General features: G+C 42.5%; 2 protein-coding genes and 1 long non-coding RNA gene across 11 annotated transcripts; 1 reads left to right on the top strand and 2 right to left on the bottom strand.

Annotated features, from left to right (window-relative positions):
* Positions 1–837: 837 nt before the first annotated feature.
* LOC118400867 (uncharacterized) lies at positions 838–4,265 on the top strand. The gene is made up of 4 exons (XR_008075547.1): positions 838–1,069; positions 1,190–1,316; positions 1,540–1,761; positions 2,475–4,265. It is a non-coding gene; the product is annotated as an uncharacterized LOC118400867 (long non-coding RNA).
* A 975-nt stretch (positions 4,266–5,240) lies between these two features.
* Positions 5,241–10,394, bottom strand: LOC118401390 (cold-inducible RNA-binding protein B-like). Of its 8 annotated transcripts, none has more exons than XR_008075543.1 (8): positions 10,286–10,394; positions 8,979–9,093; positions 8,714–8,820; positions 8,437–8,608; positions 7,909–7,999; positions 7,583–7,647; positions 6,863–6,950; positions 5,241–6,298 (listed from the first exon to the last, which is right to left on the bottom strand). XR_008075543.1 is itself a non-coding variant. In XM_035798852.1 (7 exons), exons 2-7 carry the CDS (start codon positions 9,076–9,078, stop codon positions 6,279–6,281), a joined length of 555 nt encoding a protein of 184 aa, XP_035654745.1. In that variant the 5' UTR covers positions 9,079–9,093; positions 10,286–10,394; the 3' UTR covers positions 5,241–6,278. The 8 variants fall into 8 exon arrangements, 3 of the variants coding, with proteins under 3 accessions (XP_035654745.1, XP_035654748.1, XP_035654750.1); XR_004829252.1 differs by having other exon boundaries at positions 7,613–7,647; XR_008075545.1 differs by having other exon boundaries at positions 8,458–8,608.
* A 249-nt stretch (positions 10,395–10,643) lies between these two features.
* LOC118401388 (cold-inducible RNA-binding protein B-like) lies at positions 10,644–16,468 on the bottom strand. 2 transcript variants are annotated; one of them, XR_004829251.2, is made up of 8 exons: positions 16,309–16,468; positions 15,151–15,281; positions 14,916–15,022; positions 14,691–14,832; positions 14,352–14,550; positions 14,116–14,183; positions 11,435–11,523; positions 10,644–10,931 (listed from the first exon to the last, which is right to left on the bottom strand). XR_004829251.2 is itself a non-coding variant. In XM_035798851.2 (7 exons), the coding sequence occupies exons 2-7, from the start codon at positions 15,248–15,250 to the stop codon at positions 13,702–13,704; spliced, it is 630 nt and encodes a 209-aa protein (XP_035654744.1). In that variant the 5' UTR covers positions 15,251–15,281; positions 16,309–16,467; the 3' UTR covers positions 12,796–13,701. The 2 variants fall into 2 exon arrangements, 1 of the variants encoding a protein (XP_035654744.1); XM_035798851.2 differs by lacking the exons at positions 10,644–10,931; positions 11,435–11,523 and adding an exon at positions 12,796–13,715 and having other exon boundaries at positions 16,309–16,467.
* Positions 16,469–20,044: the final 3,576 nt, after the last annotated feature.

Raw genomic sequence — 20,044 nt, 5'->3', positions numbered from 1 at the left:
GCCCATTGGCCTCCATTATCTGCCCTATAAATGCTTCAACTGTTTCTCCTTGAAACTCACTACCTTATAACTCTATGCCTAGAATTAGAATGCATGCTGGTCAAACTACTCTTTCAATTGGATTTTTCCTGCAATCTCACCAACATTTTAATAGGGTACCATTTCAATGTCTCTAGGTTTTTCACACCTGAATATCTTTACTGTTTTTAGCCTAGGGCTATCCTACCCCATGCTTCACATAGCTCTTCCTAATGTTGCATTTACACATTTTAACAATGTATTTCTAATGTCCCCTTTGGAGCATTTAGACATGAAACAGCTTAGCCCAGGGCTAAGACCTCCAACAGCCGAAGGCTGAGATAAAAGGTGCAGTATGGAAAACCTACCAATAAATGTAGTCATGCACCATTAAGATATACTGCAGACTATTTAACCCTTAAAAGAAAAAACATGAAATCATGTGAAACGTGTTTTTGGAACCCTTTATGTGTGTCACGTTGAATAAATGATTGGAGACAGGCACAGTAATGCCATGACTAGGCATCGGGACGAAGCCCAAAACAAACACGTTTCCAAAAATATTGAGCTGTAACCCAAACCAAAGAGCGAGGTAAAACCTCTAATAAATACACGGAGCGAGACCCGTAATAACAAATGCACAATACACGCAGCACGAAAGCCGAAATAACAACGCACATGTACTCCCAGACCAACAGGCATGGGAACAATAACCAACAAAACAATGGTGAACAGAGGGCACATGTATAAAATTACTAATCAGGGGAATTGTATTCAGGTGTGCGTAATGAAACAGTTCAGTGACGCCTAGAGGCCGGTGACGTAGACCTCTGGAACTGGTGCACGGAAGGAGCAGCAGCACAGGGGGAATCCGTGACAACATGCTCACGTGTAGTTTCATGTTATCACATGTTGTCACATTAACTTCCCATAAGATTACGTGATCACATGAAAACGTGTTTTCGGAACACTTCACGTGAAATTAATGTGGTTTTTCCGTAAGGGAAATGTCAGAGCATAGGTTGAACCAAGCGGGAAGCAAGGATATACGGTAGCTTGACATTATGTTTTCGATCAGTGTCTGTGTTTGTCCACTACGGTCAGTTGCAGATATGTGTAAGAATACAGTATATTCCATTGCGTTGTGCCTCTGTCTGTATGTATGCTACAGATCTATTAAGGCCAAGCTGGGAGTCCACAATGTGCAGCAGGAGTAAGGTCAGGAAAGGCTTGTGAAACAGGCATTTCCACATCCAAATTATGATGAAGAATATAATAATGATATCATGCTACTCAAGGTAAAAGTCCAAGCTAGGACCTAAAGCTGAACATATTTTTATTTTTACCTACACAGGTGAAATTGTGCATGCACATTATCACTACAATGTCAAAGTATGCAATTGATTGGTAAAAAACAGTTAACCACCATTAAATTAACTACCAGGCTTGCTGAATAGATTATAGAACCAAGAATGTAAATTGTAACCGTCAACAAACCTGCTCTCTCTGCCTCAACTGGAGGAGATTGCAGTTTTCACCGACCATGTGAGACCCATTGGCCTCCCGCTTACAAAAGATGAGGAGGTGCCCAAGGACTGTCTGGTGTCAGGCTGGGGACACACTATCAGGAATGTAAATCAAGGCTCCCCTGTGCTTCAGGACCTCAATGTGGCACTGGATGAGAATCAACTTTGCTCTGACAACCATCAGGTTTGCTCATCAGGACTAAATGAACCTGCTCAGGTAAGTGGCGTCTGAAAGTATGTAACGTTAAAGGGGAAATAACATGAGAGGAATGAAAGGAAATGATAGTTTCCCTTTGGTTTGAGGACATTAATCATTCCAAGGGAAATGTGCCTTTTCATTTGCCGAGCTACGTAAACTCCTTGCTTTGGCCAAACGCCACGCACACATACGTTAATTTGTTCTCGGGGAGGTACTCCGCATTGAGTAGCTCCTCGATGATTTCTAAAACGCAAATACATTCTAATCGTTCTGATTGGTCCTAGAAAACAATGGGTTGAGCTAAAATACAAGTGGGTAAAGAGGTGTTTTGAATATTCGGAATTGGCTGTGATACTCAAATTCAGTGTTTCTTAATCCTGTTCCTGGGGAACCAAGTGGGTGCACATCTTTGTTTTTGCCCTAACACTACACAGCTGATTCATATGATCAACTCATCGTCATCTTTGATGATTTGAATCAGGTGTGTAGTGCTGAGGCAAACACAAAAATGTGCACCCCTTTGGATCCCCAGGACCAGGATTAAGAAACAAATCGCTGATGACTTTGTTTTGTACAACATTCATAATTTTGACGTCACCACAAACGACTTCAACTATGGAAGTCTCAGACTGAAGTATGTAGTGAACATAGAGCAGTGGAAGAATTCACTTTGAGTCACCAGGCAACCTTTTAATTTGTTCGGTATTGTGGTCTATGTGTGTTACTTCCAGGGAGACTCTGGTGGTCCATTAGTCTGTAATGGTGTGGCCTATGGGGTGGTGTCTACCAAGACTTGAAACAACATCTACATGCGCATCCCTGACTTCCTGGACTAGATCAATGACACCATGAAGAATTGATATGTCACTGACCAGAAACATTTAGTTAATTTGGTCAACCAGGTGCCTATTACATGACTATGATACTGTGAAGAATCCTAATGTGCTTATCATGCTTTCTGATTGATTTACCAGTGCTGGTTAATGTCTTTGCCCGGAGCTGGTTCTTCCTAATAATTTTTTCTTCTTCCCAGTGGAGTTCTCAACTTACTGATGAGAGTTTGAAAAGTAGAATACACAAGGTGCCATTTTGAAATTTGGTTGTGCATCAGCAGTTTTTAAAAATCTCAGTCACTGACAGTCAACAATTTGTATTGCTTGGTAAGGTAGTCTAGCCAGCTATCTAAACCTTGTAGATGGCCTAATCATCACCAAATTACCGACCGGGCATGTACCCAGGGGCCCTGACCTCTAGAGGCCCTCATTGATTTGTTAGTCACTCTCACACAGATATCACATTTTTGAATTTGTATTTATTAGGGATCCCCATTAGCTGTTGCCAAGACAGCAGCTACTCTTCCTGGGGTCCAAACACATTAAAGGCACTTACATCACACAAAACAAAAGATAAAACGGTACTTCATATAACATTATTACACCACTACATATCTACAATATAAAATGTATAATACCACCATACAACAATATTACAATGTACATGTGTGTAGAGTGCATGTGCTAGTGTTTGTATGTGTGTCTGTACCTGTGTATCTCTTCACGATACCTGCTGTTCCAAAAGGTGTATTTTCCTCTTTAAAAAAAAAAATCTGATTCTACTGCTTGCATCATTTACCTGATGTGGAATAGAGTTCCATGTAGTCATGGCTCTATGTAGTACTGTGCGCCTCCCATAGTTTGTTCTGTACTTTGAGACTGAAGAGACTTCAGGTGACATGTCTTGTGGGGTAAGCATGTGTGTCAGAGCTGTGTGCTACTAGTTTAAACAGACAGCTCGGTGCATTCAGCTTGTCAACACTTCTTACAAAAACAAGTAGTGATGAAGTCAATCTCTCCTCCACTTTGAGCGATGAGAGATTATTATGCATATTATTCATTCATGTTGGCTCTCCGTGTACATTTAAGAGCCAGCCGTGCTGCCCTGTTCTGAGCCAATTGCCATTTTCTTAAGTCCCTCTTTGTGGCACCTGACCACATTACTGAACAGTAGTCCAGGTGCGACAAAACTAGGGCCAGTAGGACCTGTGTTGTTAAGGCAGAGCAGTGCTTTATTATGGACAGACTTCTCCCCATTTTAGCCACGTGCTGTGTTAACATGTTTTGACCATGACAGTTTACAATCCAGGGTTACTCCAAGCAGTTAAGTCACCTCAACTTGCTCAATTTTCACATTATTCATTACAATATTTTTTCAATGATTTGTCCCAAATACAATACTTTTAGTTTTTGAAATATTTAGAACTAACTTGTACCTTGCTACCAATTCTGATATTAACTGCAGCTCTTTGTTTAGTGTTTTTATATTAGACATTAATCATAAATATGAGACATAAATCATGGAAAAATGTGTAGAATTGCAGGAAATTAGCCTTATATGCCCCTACATGCAGTAACAATTGAAACCTCTGAATTTCCATCTGTCAAACAATGCTTTCAAATCCTGTTCTGTGCTGCAGCAGTTTTAAATCTTCAATTATTTACTGTGGGATTAAACAGTAGAGTAGGGTGATGTTATTGGACACATTTATTTTGTGAATATCCGAGCAAACGGATAAGATGCGCTTTTATCAAGTTGTCCCTTCACCAGTAAGGCAACAATCATATATCTGGTAAATGGTTCATTTCATTGAGCAGTAAATTGAAAATATATAGTAAAATACATTGAACACACCAAAGATCTTTGAGACAAGACTGCCCCCTTGTGCACATCTGGATAACATACTGTCCATGTAAAATACATTAAAACAGTCTGGAATGGATTTTGAGGGCAACAGGAAAGAATGTCTCATGATGACTACTATTGAGATTACTAATATTGTGACAAATAGAGATGAAAACTAAGATGAGATGAAATCAAATATGAGATTCCCTAAAAACTGCTTAGGTTAAGGTTAGGAAAAGGGTTAGAGAAAATGCTCTCCTAAACTGCTATGAAAAGTCACTTCCGGCTGTAATGAATTGGCGTTTTTATGTAGTTCCATTGTTTAATGCAGCATGATAGCAAAGCATCCCTCCCTACATCATATCGAGCCATTATATTAGAACCCTGGCATGCCAGTCCTCTATAGATCTGTTGAATACTGGCGAGTCATTGGTTTGATCGGACCACAGGTAGACGGGACACTCCTTCGTTTGTCTACACATGCATTGTATTTTTTTACAGAATAAGACAGCCCCTGCTGGAATTGTTTTATACTGGCATGGCCTATAAACCATATAGCTGTAGTTTCGTGCACAACTTATTATCAGACTTTCCAGAAAATAATATCTCATGTGGGGCTGATCCAATAGCCAGCATGACTTTTATATTAATATTCATTAGCAGATGTGAGTGTACCTCAGACAATATCATTTCTACCCAGATACGACTTTCAATATAATCTCATAAATGTATATCTATCAAGTCACCTCTTTTTGAAACGCATACAAATGAGAAAAGAATATGCCTATAATGTGGCCTATATCAAAACCAGCACCAGAGATTTGTAAAGGTTTTTTATTTAGGAAAAATACAACCATGAAGATACAGAATGCTTAAAGAAAAATCAAATACAAAACCAATCTGATGCTATGACGAGAACAGTTGTGAAATCACTCCATTTGTACCCTCATAAAAAGTAGGTTTGTTGAAAAGAGCTCATAAGTAGTAGTTACCTTTAAGAACTGGCCCGCTTCACATTAATTCACCGCTGTGTACTCAACTGTCATGTGACAGTTCCTTATGCAAAATGTGCAGCTAATAAAATAAAAAACGTTCTCAGTAGAAACCAAAATAAATTAGACAAACTGCCATATTAGTCAGTCAAACAACAGATCAGTGATCCAGAAAACAATTGAGTAGGCCCTCTTCATTTACCAGAACCCACAGCGATCCTAAAAAGCCCAGTGGACTAGAGAACGTTTAGAGAACGTCTCCACCATCCCTCCCTCTGTCAGGTAGAACAGTGCAAACATGGTGGTGATGGAAGGTTTCAGACATTTGTGTACATTTCCCTCATTCAGACTCATCACCATTAATGGGTGGCAAAGCAGTCACAATCAAATCAACCAAAATAAGTGCAAGCATTTTCATACTTTGTTACAGAGCAGAGCTTTGAAACTACAACAGCATTATCATTCTCTATCCAAGATACATTCCCTGTCTTTCAGGTTGTGCACAGCCTAAAGTGAGGCAAAGGCCTACAGCACATGAGCCTTGCTCTTTCGAGCTCCCCACAAAAACTGTAAATTAAAATTTAGTTCTCTGCGGTTTTCAATAACAAATAAGGAGGATCAGAAAGTAAAAAAACAAAAACTTGGAACAGACCGGTGGTGGGTGGCTCGGAGTGCAAGCCAGCCCTCCCCGCACTTATCCAGGACTGCTCTTATCTACATGGTGGGTTTCAGAAGAAGATTTAAAGTGTCGCGGAGCAGCAGGCGCTGGGCTAGGACCAGGCCAGGCCCGCCGTCATCGGGATGGGGCCGCCGGTTCGGGGTGAGGGGCCGTGCCCAGACGACAGGCTTCCGGACACCACTGTCCTACCAGCCACCCTCGTCACCTGCAGAGAAGTTGGAAAGACACACACAGGTTACCTTGATTCTGTGGATGGTAGGGGGTGTATCTCTCGAAAGGGGCCCTGCTGCTACTGAACGTTAATTCCTTTTGAAGATACTTAGAAGTGGTAGCAAATTATGCTGGAGTGAATTACATTTTCTGTGACAAATACTCTATCTGAAGACAGGCCAGCTGATTGAGAACCTTTTTGTTTCTATTTAGCAAGGCGCAGTCAACCTCCGCTCGATGAAAGCAATTGTACGTTGGCTTATTCCATGGATAGAAAACTTTAAACAACAAAACTACAGAGCAGACAGACAAGGCAATCCTGCTACTACTATATGCAAATTACGTCAACAAGAAAGGTGACTGGCTCCATTGTGTGTGTGTGTGTGCAGATCCTTGTACTGCAGGGCAAAGAAGCAAAGGAAAATACACCTCTACAAAAAAGCTGCTACAAGACAGAGAGAAAAAGCTTATGACAAGAAAAGCAGGAAGTAGAGGGCTAATGCTATGGCCCCTGTAGGACAGCTCGCGCCAAGACAGTCGCAGACCGAGGTCAGCCTACCTTGGCTTTCTGCAGTGCTAAACTGGGCCTTCAACATATTTCAACTACAGGAGTCAGCCTCACTGTGCGCCACTGACAACAGCACCGCCTGTTCAGAGAAGAGAAAGCCCAGTGGTTAATGACGAGGTCCCAGGTTCTCCAACAAGGAGGGAAACAAGTACACTAAGGCCCATCTGCAGACCCTCTTCCACAGATGCTCCCTAAAGGAATGGATGTTGTATATTGAGTCTTTCCTATACCACATACCTTTAACACCAAATGACTCCCATTTTCCAATACTAACCTGGTAGGGCATTTGTTTGTAAGAAATACCCAGTGTCCACCACTAGGTTCATTTGCAACTCTTTATTCTTGAAGATTAATTATGTACCACATATTGTGAAACACCAAAAGTGTAACTTGGGATGGTGTATTTCTCAATATGGTCAGGAAAGAATGGGAATAGGGAACCCATTTCTCCATTACACATTGATCATACATTGAGAAAATTACTAATTTCACTGATCTTTTCATCCATCAGTTGGTCCAAGACCATAGGGGGCAAACCCGGTCCGAGAGGAGCCCATCCAGCTGCTATACAGGGCAAGAACCTGCCTCGGCTCTGGTGTTGATTGGCCGATTCCAAATCTATGGTAGCTTTCAGGGATGTTGATGTCCAGGCACCAGATTGGCTGCCTATCCTGACTCCCTACACTTGTGTAAGCTTATAAGAAGCCTCACCATAGCTATCGTAGCTGTCTCTGTACGAACCTCCTGAACGATCTCCATATCCTCCTCCTTGTGCTCTGTGGACAGAAGAAATGTCCATCAGTAAACAAGAATTGGACGAGCAGAAGCAAATTGAGTAACATCAAATTCAAAATGGTCTTCCTAAAAGTGCTGTCAAAATGGGCACATAGCTCCTTAAAATGCATTGTGATTTACCTATAGGATCTATACTCTTCACCTTTCCTTTGTCTTCCCAAATTCTATCAATTACTAACATATAGTAGCTATGTATATGCAAATGTGACTTTATGTAGCTGAGGTGGTATATCACTATTCACCTGTCTTTGTTGTAGTAGCCTCTTTCTGATCCGTATGAGCCTCCACTTCTGTTGTCGTAACGTCCACCACCATATCCCCGGTCTCCACCACCTGTAATATAACTTGTGGTTAACAGCTGACTCAAAGGAATGCTAAAAGCAGCCATGCACTCATCTTATGGTTAAATGTGTTAAGAGAATATCGAACACCACTCTTCAGTTTGGACATGCTATCAGTAGCCCAACAGATGTCTCAATCAAACCTCTACAGCTACTAGACAACAGCAACAGTCACTGCAAAACAAAAAGACATGGGAACGTAGGAGTGGTTATTGAGGATGAGGGATCAGGGGGGGGGGGGTCAGAGTGCGGGGTGCACGCATACGCACTGACTACTTCTGGTTAGTTCTGCAAGCCACAGAATCCCAGGCTAGCGCAGGTGTGAGGACATCTTTGTAGGGTTGGAACTGGGGTGTCAGTCACTCCAAGGCAAACGAGGGAGGGACACTCAAGGTCAGGATGCTGTAGGATAGAAAACAACAAACTTGCCTCGTGAGAAGCCACGCCCACCTCTTCCACCACCACCACCTCTGCCTCCACGGAAGTATCCTCCTCCACCTCCTCTGCCGCCTGAAGAGCCCCCTCGGAATCCGCCTCCGGACCTGCCACCACCGCCAGATTTGCCCGCCTGGTCGACACGGATCTGTCTGCCATCAAGAGACTGACACATAAAGGGTTGGGGATATAAAGAATACACCATTAATATCGTTGTTGCACAGTCAAGACAGAGTTGTGTTTCAGGGCGGAGTTGAGGTTTAATTGTCACCTTGCCGTTCATGGCCAGCATAGCATCCTTGGCCTCATCTGGGTTCTCGAAGGTGACGAAACCAAAGCCCCTGGACCTCTGAGTTTCTCTGTCTTTAATTACAACAACTAGACAGAGAAATGTTATTTAAAGACTATAGAGACACAAGGCAACCTTGCAAGACGTGTATCATTCAAAGCATGTTCAAATAGTGGAACACCAGATACATATTTTCTTAATATATATATTTTACATTGCACCCAATATCCAACAGTTAGTCGCTTACCTTCAGATATTTGCCCATATTTGGAGAATACATCTTCTAATGACTGTTCGTTAGTGTCAAAGCTGAGGCCACCCACAAAAAGCTTCCCTTCGTCAGACATCCTTCCTTTTCACCACTGCAGAAGGGAAGAAATAACATGTTTATTATGGGTGCAATGATTTATTTGCAATGAACTGTTAGCAGCAGGGCTGGAATTTGTGGATGGGCCAACGGGGGAGTTCTGAGTGTGTGTATATATATATACGTTTTTTTTTTTTTTAGCTAAATCTGATTAGGTGGGCCTGGCAGTGCCTACGCCACTGGATAGGTTATTATTGGATGCAAACCTCTGTTCTATTCTTGCAATGGTGCACTTACACACGCAATAACACAATTATTTTTAAGTTGTTTGGCTTGATTCTGATTTGTATTTTTACCAATGCCAAGTATGTTGTATTACCAACATGAAGGTAACCTATATATGCCATTTAGCAGACGCTTTTATCCAAAGCGACTTACAGTCATGTGTGCATACATTCTACGTATGGGTGGTCCCGGGAATCGAACCCACTACCCTGGCGTTACAAGCGCCATGCTCTACCAACTGAGCTACAGAAGGACCACCTTGCAAGTAACCTAGCAAGTTTGATAAAAACCAGTCAAGTGCCAGCGAGTGAAGAACAAATGCGTGTATGGGGGGGGCTTAGCTCATAAAGGCCCAAGACCATCCTACCCCCCCCAGGTAGCTAGCGCTGCCTTCTCGTCCTCTCTTTCCCAATATAACGCTACCGTAGTTAGCTAGTTCACGGTACCTAGCCAATGAAATGCGTTTTCGCAACAATGAATGCGTGCGATTCAGTTCCGTTTTTAGTACAAATCAGTAAGCGACAGTCTTCCCCGCCCCCTCGTGTCCCAGGCCAAGCTGTGAAACTCCCTTTGTTCAACAACCACAACGGCGCCATTTATGATAGTGCTAATGGCCCCTGACTAGCCAGCTATCACAGCGTCATTGCATCGACTAACGTTTCTGAGCATGCTCACTTGTATAGCAAAATGTGGGCATCGGCATTGACAAATGTAAGAACGTTGGTCTGTTTCGCACACCACAATATAATTGTCCATTAATTCGGACATCGAACACAATTTACTATCATGTTATCGTTGGCTACCTGCTCGCTAGTTAGCTACATCTTGAGCCACCTTCAGACTCCTCCTCGGGTGATGTCACACTCATTTAGCCTGCCACAATCTTGGTAGCGCCTGTCACGAATTAAATAAAATACGTTTACGAACAAACATTTATGGAAATGGTTATTACAACCGCTTACCTCCGATAAAACAGAATATCTTCCGACCGACCTGCAGCAGATGGGAATGAATGAGATGTGAGGCCTCCCGGTATATGTATTGATGAGTCCCTTGCAGTTACGCCCAGCTTATGAATATTAAGCAGAGAACCCTCCATAGCTCAGGAATAGCATTTGATTTTTTCTTTTTAAATCAAAGTAAATTTGTTACGTTAGAGGGTCAACTACAGCCAACTGCCTGTGCATTTGCTTATCTTTGGGTCAATATATCCATGAGTAGTCCTGAATGGAAAGTATATTTACCATCAGAAATATGTGTACTGTACAACAGACATTACAAGAACATCCCATAAAATATGCAAGAGACAACCAATTTGATTTTTTTTTTTTAATCCATTCAATTTCCAAGACGTTCGTTTGAGTACTTCACCAAAAAATACAAAGTGTATATTTGTAATACAGGTACTGCATGGGCAGGCCAGAATGACAATCCCTTTGGTAAACATCATGTATATAAAATCTGGTCCAGATATGCACTCCCATTCCAAGGCAGGTCTTGACTATTCAACAAGTCCAGTTCAGCAGCACATCTCCAGTTCAGTCTTAGATATCTCCTGGTGACGATTTTCCAAGGAGCTGTTTCAGGGCAAACCATCCTGTGGTGAACCTGGAATAAAGTTAGAATTCGTCAGAAGGAATACAGTAAAATGATAGGAGTGCACTGCTAGAAATGTAAAACTGAAGTTAGTTGCACCATACGCTACTGTTAGTCAGATCAACAGCATGCATCCCCAATTCTTACCAAGTGTGTACTTCTCCCCACACTTAAAAGCATTGGATTGGTATAAGCACATTCTGTAGGGAGTTCTCACAAGGTCGTACACACCGGGATTGAGCAAAAAAACCTGCCCGTCCAGATTTCATGTATCCGAGTGGGACCATAGCCTTATTACAAGCCAATTTAAAACATGCACTGGTTGTATACTGTAAATATGAACCCTTCCGTGAGTGACACCTGATCTCATCTGACAAAAGGACAGATAAAAGCAGGGTTTCACAACACTGCCTTCAACAATAAATGTGTCAGATCAGCGAGTCATTTAAGGGGAACGCAAACAAGGCCCATGACGTGTACTGAATGCCTTCGAGCTGACGTCAGAGAATACCCACCTCCGAGGAAGCACTGGAACGAAACAGTCAGCGTCGAAGTCCACAACCTCGTGTTAAAGCAGGCTTTCACATCCAACACTTAGTTTAACCTGATCGAGTAACAAGAGTGTAATTAGTTGAGTACAGCTTTTGAGGGCAACAATATGACATGCATTTGTTCATCATTATCAACATGAACTACAGATGTGCTAAACAGCATCAACTTCTAGCATTAGACAGTGTTAATCCTATCAAAGTCGATTGAATGTCAAGATGTTTATACAAAACAAATTACATAGTGATTAACTTGACAAGCAAAAGTAGAAAGGTGATAGCTGTCTAGAATTGAGGTAGACTCAGCAATATGACGTAGATGCAGAAAGTGAAAAGCATAGTGGGCCAATTTCCACAACTACTAAACGCTTGAAGCACAAGGCTCAACAACTTTGCTGTTTTGGTGCCCTGGCTAAAACGCTGTGAAGCAAACCTGTGCAGAGTGTGACCAAGTCTATTGCGTCCCAATCAATGTCTGCACTTCTGCTTGTGACAACGTAATTTTTGCTGAGTCTACCTTTAAGATGAAGACATCGTTTGCAATCACTGGGAGAACAATACTTGTAGTTTCACAGATCAAAACTGGGAGGATCTTGTTTTACACTAGGGATACTTGAGCCATGACAACTTATGGAATTTTCAAAAGCTCAAATGGTCATTTCAGATTCTAGTAGTCCCAATGGTCTACGGGGACAGGGTGAAAATTCTAAATAAAAATTAAAAAACACACAAAAAGCAGGATACGCTACTGAACGTACTCATGCAGCTCAGGGTTCTGAACAGTAACGGCTAGGGCCTGAGGAAGTGACAGCGGCAGTTGGGTAAAGTTGAAGGCAGTTAAGATGGACATCAAAATGAGAACTTGAGGGATGTGAACAGGAGAGCAAAAGTCTTTACCTCACATTACTGGCCTATTTCCACTTATGAACTAGCCAAGAGAGCAGCATTCACCAGAGCGGATTCACGTGTCGGTAGGCACAACACTTCATTCTCCAAGGACTTTGTTGAGTTCCAAAACGATAGTAGAGCTCTTGGGCGCAATGAAGCATTATAAAAGAACCAGTGCCAGCACGACATTTCATTTCTATTCTGCTTGCAACACACCCAGGCCCCCCACAATGACTAGCTTCAGGTTAGATCCTTTAGCATCCTCTGAGTATTAAGTCAGCCACCCTTCCAAAATGAGATCCCACCTTTCAGAATACCCTTTCCAGCAGACACTATGCTTTCATTTCTCAACATCACTCCCTACCAGACTCGCATTGCATAACATTCAGCTGGCTTAGTTTGAACAGGCTTAAGTTTTTTGAAGGCACAAGAAATCAGAGCATTTTCAACGGATTGTTTAATAGGCTTCATGAAGCCAGGATATACAAAAAAAAAAAATGGGTGTTTGTACACAGAACAGAGCACATATCCTTGTAGTAACATTGAGTGATCGTGAATGTTGAGTCCATCATATTATGCACGTTTGAGAAGAGCAAAGTACCTTAGGCCAACTGCAGAAGGCTGCAAACACCTAGTATACCTTTCAATAAAATTAAGTTATTTCGCCAGTAAGTCATTCACTCTTTGGATACTGAGTATTTACAAATCTTTAGCAATATCAAGGTGGTCTGCTGGAAACCATGCTCTCACTTAGCATTCCTACCTTGTTACACTAAAGGAATGCATTACAGAACTGAAGGAGCACATCACAGCTTGTCAAGCTTCTACTGTAAATTTCACAGATTTTTTTTAAAGTCCAGAATTCACAACGGCAGTTAAAATAAGCTTAAATGGAAACATTTTACTACTGATATTTGAGTCTTCCGATTGAGCAGGAACATGGGCAAGACTGAATTTGTCTTAGAAGCTATCAGGCTGTGTTGAACAGATTACGAGTTAACGGTGGAAACAGGTTTCATTGCAAATAAAGCCATTAATTATCAAATTTGATTATCCCAGTGTCCACTCTTCCTGCAACACCAGGAGGGCATACTGAACTTAAGGTATTAAGATCCTTAGTGAGCGTCAAGGCTTACAGTAATTAAACGCTACAGGATTTCAATTACTGCCATGACAGATCCTGTAGAACACAACACAAAACTAAAGATACTGCCAAGTTTGTTAAAGAAAACACTAGAACCAGATACCACAAACAGAAGAGAAAAAAAAAAGTCTTCGAAGAGCGCATCTTTTAAAAAACAGCCAGCGAAGGGACGATCTTGCAATCAGGAAGTTTGTTTTTGTTTTTACTCGTGTGTAGCTGAGGACAAGAAGAAGCCACAAGTGTAAAGGCACTGCAGCATTCGGACATTTCTCACACAGTAGACTAGAACCTATTAATATTTTGTGCCACAGTTCTCATTGAAACAGTAAAGCATCAGGGCAAGGGGCATTTGACGTGAACTTATGACTCTTCAAAAGAAAACTGACTCAGTGAAAAAAATATTGAAATGTCTTTTTGCTTCTGTGTGGGTGGCAGAGCTGGATTTTTGAGCAGGCCTGGGTATTTTAACATGCTAATCCAAGAGGGCACAGGCTTTCGGATACTGAGCAACAAAAGTCTTAAAGGGCCATTCTGGGAGTCTATGCAATCATGTCCAGTCCGTACTAAACATTTCTAGTCCATACCAACAGTGAGTTCATGGCAACATCAAACTTACCATAGCCGTCATAGCTGTCTCTGTAGGATCCCCCAGAGCGGCCACCATAACCACTTTCGCCACCACTCCTAAAAATGTGCACATATGAACGCTGGTTAATGGAAACCAAGGAAAAGTACATGATTATCCTAGAAAAACAACTGAAGCTAAAAGCCTATTAATGTTACTAAAACCAGCTGACTGATCACTTAGGTCAGCACTTTAGAGAAAAATAAAAGCATTAAATTAAGTCTTACCTGGCCTCTCTGTAACCTCCGCTGCCACCCCCAGAGGAGTATCCTCCACCACTCCTGTAGCTACCACCATAACTTCTGTCTCCCCCACCACCGTAACTTCTGTCACCTCCGTAGCTTCTCTCTCCCCCATAGCTTCTCTCTCCTCCCCCATAGCTTCTGTCACCACCATAGCTTCTGTCTCCTCCACCATAGCCGCCACCTACGGCAAAAATAAGAGCATTTCAGTCAAAGGCCCTTCAGTTTGGCGCATGGTCAAATAAAAAGAAGGGTGTGACAGAGCAAACGGAAGCTTGACCACTTCGCAATGCCAGCCCTTAACTCATAAATAACCATGCCCACCTCTTCCTCTGCCTCCTCTGAAGCCACCAGAACCCCCCCTGAAGCCGCCAGAACCCCCCCTGAAGCCGCCGCCGCCACCACGGTCAGATCTTCCTCCCGACTTGCCAGCTTCATCCACACGGATCATCCTGCCATCAACAGACTGAAGGGGTGGGGGGATAAGTAAATACCAGTGGTTTATATTAGTAGAAGATCTGCATGTGTCTGTGGAAAGAATTCCCTCACCTTGCCATTCATTGCAGCCATTGCGTCTTTGGCATCTTCAGGGTTTTCAAAAGTCACAAAGCCAAAACCCCTGGACCTCTGAGTCTCTCTGTCTCTTACAACATCAACTGTGTATAGGGGGGGATTAAAACAGGTTTTTGTTTTTTTTATCAACCACCCATATGGCCAAAATCTACTTGAGGCAACACAAGCATCATTGCCAAACTGTTAACCAGGTCCTGGAGAGGCAACATACCTTTAGCAATGTTGCCATACTTGGAAAACGCCTCTTCCAGTGAAGTTTCATCTGTGTCAAAACACAATCCTCCAACAAAAAGCTTTCCTTCGTCAGACATCTTTATCTAGAGAGAAAAATAAGCGCCTGTCCTACACACACACACACACATTATTTAGAAGACATTCACTGTTTTGAGAACTGAAGGAAATACAACTGAGAAAAACAATTTCACATATGGATGGCACCAGAAGAGCAAATTGCTATATAGCCATACGATAAGGCAATTTTCTTCCACCAATAGTTTAAATGAGTGCAGCAGCCGTGTTTTAACCCCTGCAATAAAGTTACCTAACGTCATACACTCGCTATAATTTAGCAGGCCAATTTACTAACGTTAGCTAAGTTACCTAGTTACCTGGGAAACAGTGGTAAAATGCTCAACCATGGTGACTAACCAAACAGGCAAGTACCCACCATAACCTTGAGCTGATGTTAGCTAGAGAGGCGCTAGCCAAAAAAACAGGCAGCACACAAAGGATAGTTAACAAACTAGCTAAGCGTTAACAGGCGAACGATAAAACAGTCCCATTAGCCATTTCAATCCGCACAGTAAACACGACCTGGCCCCGATGTGGCCTATCTTGCAACGTCAGCTAGCGTATTATCTGGTAATTCGTTTACGTTACCTAAACAGCGGCAGTAAAATAACATGTTGCCACGCCAACGTCCAAAATATATCTAGTTACTTTAGTTAGTTAACGGTTAATGTTCGCTAATGAAACGTGCATTATCGGACGGCCATTTTGTAGGTAACTACCAACGACGTTGTTAGCAAGTTACTAGACCAAATTTGGCTTTGAAATACCATCCAGTTGTAACGGCAAATAACGTGAAAAAACAAGTAAACATTGGCACTGGAAATCGAATAACGTTACATACCGAGTAAAGTTACACACGAGGACAGGGGCCTAAGGAATAATCATGGCTAACGCTAGCTCGTTAACGTTATAATCGCTTCAATTCCTTCATCGTCATGAACACGTTTGCTTGCCAAATTGCAAAGCGTACGTTGATTAGAAAGTAAATGGTCAAAGACAATTATCTTCCATATGAAATTAAAAGGCATTGTGGTAAATTTACCCGGTAATTATTAGAATTGAGTGAGTAAACATTTACCTTTGTGTGGTTTGGCGTCGTCTGAGAAATATGTCAAAATGGCTCCAATATATGAGCATCTGCGTGAGTCATGAATAAATAGCAAAAGGGGCGTGCGCATCATGGAGGTAAAATAAGAACGGTGTGCATGCGGCGAGTAGTTTTTGCGCAGTCCACCTGACGGCGGTAAAACATCATGTAGTGTACAGGGGAGGCAAAATAAAATAAAACCGGTGCGGGTAGGCTAGGTGTACTGTATTTTCATGTGTGATATTATCTCATGATATTCCGATTTGGACTGACAGTTGCAGAGTTCGTGCAAAGATTATTAACCCAATATAGGACATCTGCATCGTTTTCAATGGCAGCAAATGGCCATTGTACTCCCAAATTCGCTGCTCTGGTGTCTGGATTGGGATGTTTTCTGATAAACCAAAACTACTGTACATAGGCTACATTAAGTATACAAACCAAAGGTTTGCCATTCAAATTCCTATACACCAGACTGGTCTGATCAGATTTACAGTTTTGCAGCCCCTCTGATGTTGCTGTTCTTGCACTAGACAAGACCAAGGAGCATATTGGTGCCAACCACAGCCAGGCTATAAATACCAGAGCTAACAGGCCAACATGAGTGCTGCTATCCTCTGTCTTACCTCCTACACACATACGCTCTGCGGCTTCCTGTTCGTTACCACAGTTTTCCACCCAGCGCTGACTGCCTCACCGCCTCCTCATATTCTCTCTAAGCAAAAAGCCACCCTGTCCACCCAACTGGATGACAGATGTGCAGGCCACCGCCATCTCTCTCTTTTTCTCCGGTTTACAATGTCCCATTATTCACTCAGGGCCTCAAACCATTACTAATAATTCAAATTATGTGAGAGAAGAGTAAGGAATGCCAAAAACACGTGCACATGTAAATTGTCTAGTATGTGTCTGTGCAACCTCAAATAATGGTAGCCTATGTAATGCAGATGAGGTCAACATATTATTTAATTCAAGTAAAGCTGCGCTAATATACAATCAGACAGAGGGGGACGCTGTAAGTGCATGTTTTGATGGTCGGATGGCACCTGCCTTCTCATAGTGCTGGCTGGAACAGTGCTTCCACAGAGGTTCATTGACTGCAGCAGATATTGCTGTGCCCTGGCAGTGGGCTCTCTGTTAGATGTTGATTGTTATTCTGTGGATGCAGCATTTCAGAGGCAGTGTGAGCCTAGATGTGTTCAGGCTTGGCTGCCATGGCATGTTGTTTATCTCACATGATTATGCCACAAAACAATCCATCAAATGTATTTATGAAGCCCTTTTTACATCATCAGATGTCACAAAGTGCTATACAGAAACCCAGCCTAAAATCCCAAACAGCAAGCAATGCAGATGTAGCAGCACGATGGTTAGGAAAAACAACACAGCTGTCTGCCCTGGTTCTGAGCACCATTGCCAAGCCCAAAACTGACAAGCAGAGCAAAGCAATACATCTGCTAAAATAGGATAGCAATGGACAATGGGTTTTTGTGGCACTATGATATATAATTTTAAAGATTGCTTTGATATGTTGTGCAATCAGAAGCCACAGTACATAACAAAAGTACTTTGCCCCAACCACAAAAATAGCAAGCCTTTCACATTCACTTCCCTTTTAAAGCAGTATAACACTGACCACACCTACCAGAAGATAAGAATACATCTACCTATGTTGAAAACATTCAGAGAGAAAGCTGAAATAGCAGCTCCTGACGCAATGGCCCTGTGCCTTTAAGAGGTAAAATAAGATCACATTGTTATTCTGGGTTTGTTCACACACTGCTTGTGGAGGTGGATGTATAGTGGTGGTGATGAGGGTGGGGCGATATGTAGGAGTCTCGAAACATGTGTCTCCGGAGGCCAATATGGATTAGGGAGAGAGGGAGGGAGGGAAGGTGAGAGAGAGAGAGAAATGAAGACAGCAAGAGAAAGAGAGGATAGTCCTGTGAGTGGATCCTCTCTGATTTACTGCTCTTCTATGATAGAAATGTATCATTTCCCCAGTTTCCTCTAATTCTGTCATTATGTTGAGACCACAGCTGATGCCTCAGATACACTTCTCAGATTTCAGCACTGCGAGGAGAATTTGCGCTCGTCATTATAAAGCTAACCTCTCTCAACCATTGTTTTTGAGATGTAGGTCTATGCTGAAAAAACCTGAATGCATTTTTTTTCACTCACCTTAGAAAACCCATTCACAGCAAGCTCAATGCAATAAATCAATGTATTAAGTGTTAAGTAACATGCTGCAGTCCCTACACCTAAGCGTTAGACTAGTGATTAAAGCTAATTGTAATTATTGAAATGCTCTATGGTGGTGCTAGAGTAAATTGAAGGGCTCACACAGATGAAGGAGGGAGAGGCTGGAGAGGGTTGGCAGTACTCCAGGTAGAGGAGGTGAGTCATGTCCAACTCAGACAGACTATCAGCGAGTGTGTGTGTGTGTGTGTGTGTATGTGTAGTCTAAAATCTGTACATGCGTATGTGTGTGTGTGTGCTTATTCCCATTTGAGTGAGGATGTGTGTGTGTGAGCATGTGCCAGACATAGTGACTGTAGCCTTCTTTATCACCCTGCGCCAAGTGCCCTCCAGTGCCCAGTGGGAGTCATGGTTCATGTGACCTACAGTAGTATCAAACTGCTTAGTGGATGGAAGGAACCTGTAAAAAAACACAGAAAGGTTTTAGGTTATTCTGATTAGGACAGGAGATGAGTTTATGAGTCACTCACCGAACACACACACACTTGTATATCAAATTACACAAGCAAATTTGGGTAGAGTAAGATTTGAATAACTATCAGTGAGCATGTCAGTGACTCTCTGGTCCAATCCCAAATCGACCCATAGACCCTACACCCTATGCACTTGTAAAGATCTGAGGATTTGACAGGTGTAAAAAATGTGGTAATAGTACCAACTTGCCCTCTGATAGGCTTGGTGGAAGTTTTACCATATTTCTTAGACCCATAAATCATCTTCAATCTCCATAAGTGCATAGGGTCTGGGGATCTATTTGGGATTGGGCCAGGTAACTTCCTCGGCCTCTATCTAACACCACCCAAAGGCACAGAGCACACACTGAAACATGAAATGTCCCCTCTTATAAACACCAACACTTATAGAGAAACAAAACCTATTGCTGATACTCTGCTGCTCAGTCATTCTGTAAGTGTGAGCACCAAAATGGAAACATCTATTGATTCTATCAAGACAATGACTGAACCCAAGACCAGGAAGCCGCAGAGTGTGTGTGTAGGAGGTAAGGCAGAGGCTAGCAGGACTCACATTGGCCTGGCAGCTCTGGTATTTATAGCATTACTCTCTTTGCGGGGACCAAACAATTTCCCCCAACCCATGGGCTCCCGAGTGGCACAGCAGTCTAAGGCCCTGCATGTCAGTGCTAGAGGTGTATGTATCTGTCTGAGGGGGACAGAAAGGTGACTCGGAGTTGTATGGCCAAATATGTTCCTTGTCACCCACACAGATCCTTGTCACCCCCAAGTGCTGTGTAGAGGGTCTGTGAATCATTCTGGGGCCCTGGAGAGTCATGCCAGTGGCTGGGTTTTCTGGCACAATAATATGAAGACTACTACCTTAGGCCCACCTGTCCCCTGCTCCACAATAGTATTAGTGGTGTACCTGGACCACAGTGTAGGAACTCTGACCCTCCTCCACAAAGTCCAGACCTCATTCACTGAGCCCCTCTATCCTGGGTGCTTTACATGGG

This window comes from Oncorhynchus keta, chromosome 22, assembly GCF_023373465.1.
Source record: "Oncorhynchus keta strain PuntledgeMale-10-30-2019 chromosome 22, Oket_V2, whole genome shotgun sequence".
Lineage (NCBI taxonomy): Eukaryota > Metazoa > Chordata > Actinopteri > Salmoniformes > Salmonidae > Oncorhynchus > Oncorhynchus keta.
Note: the sequence above shows the minus strand (reverse complement) of the source record. Positions and strands in the feature narration are given on the sequence as shown.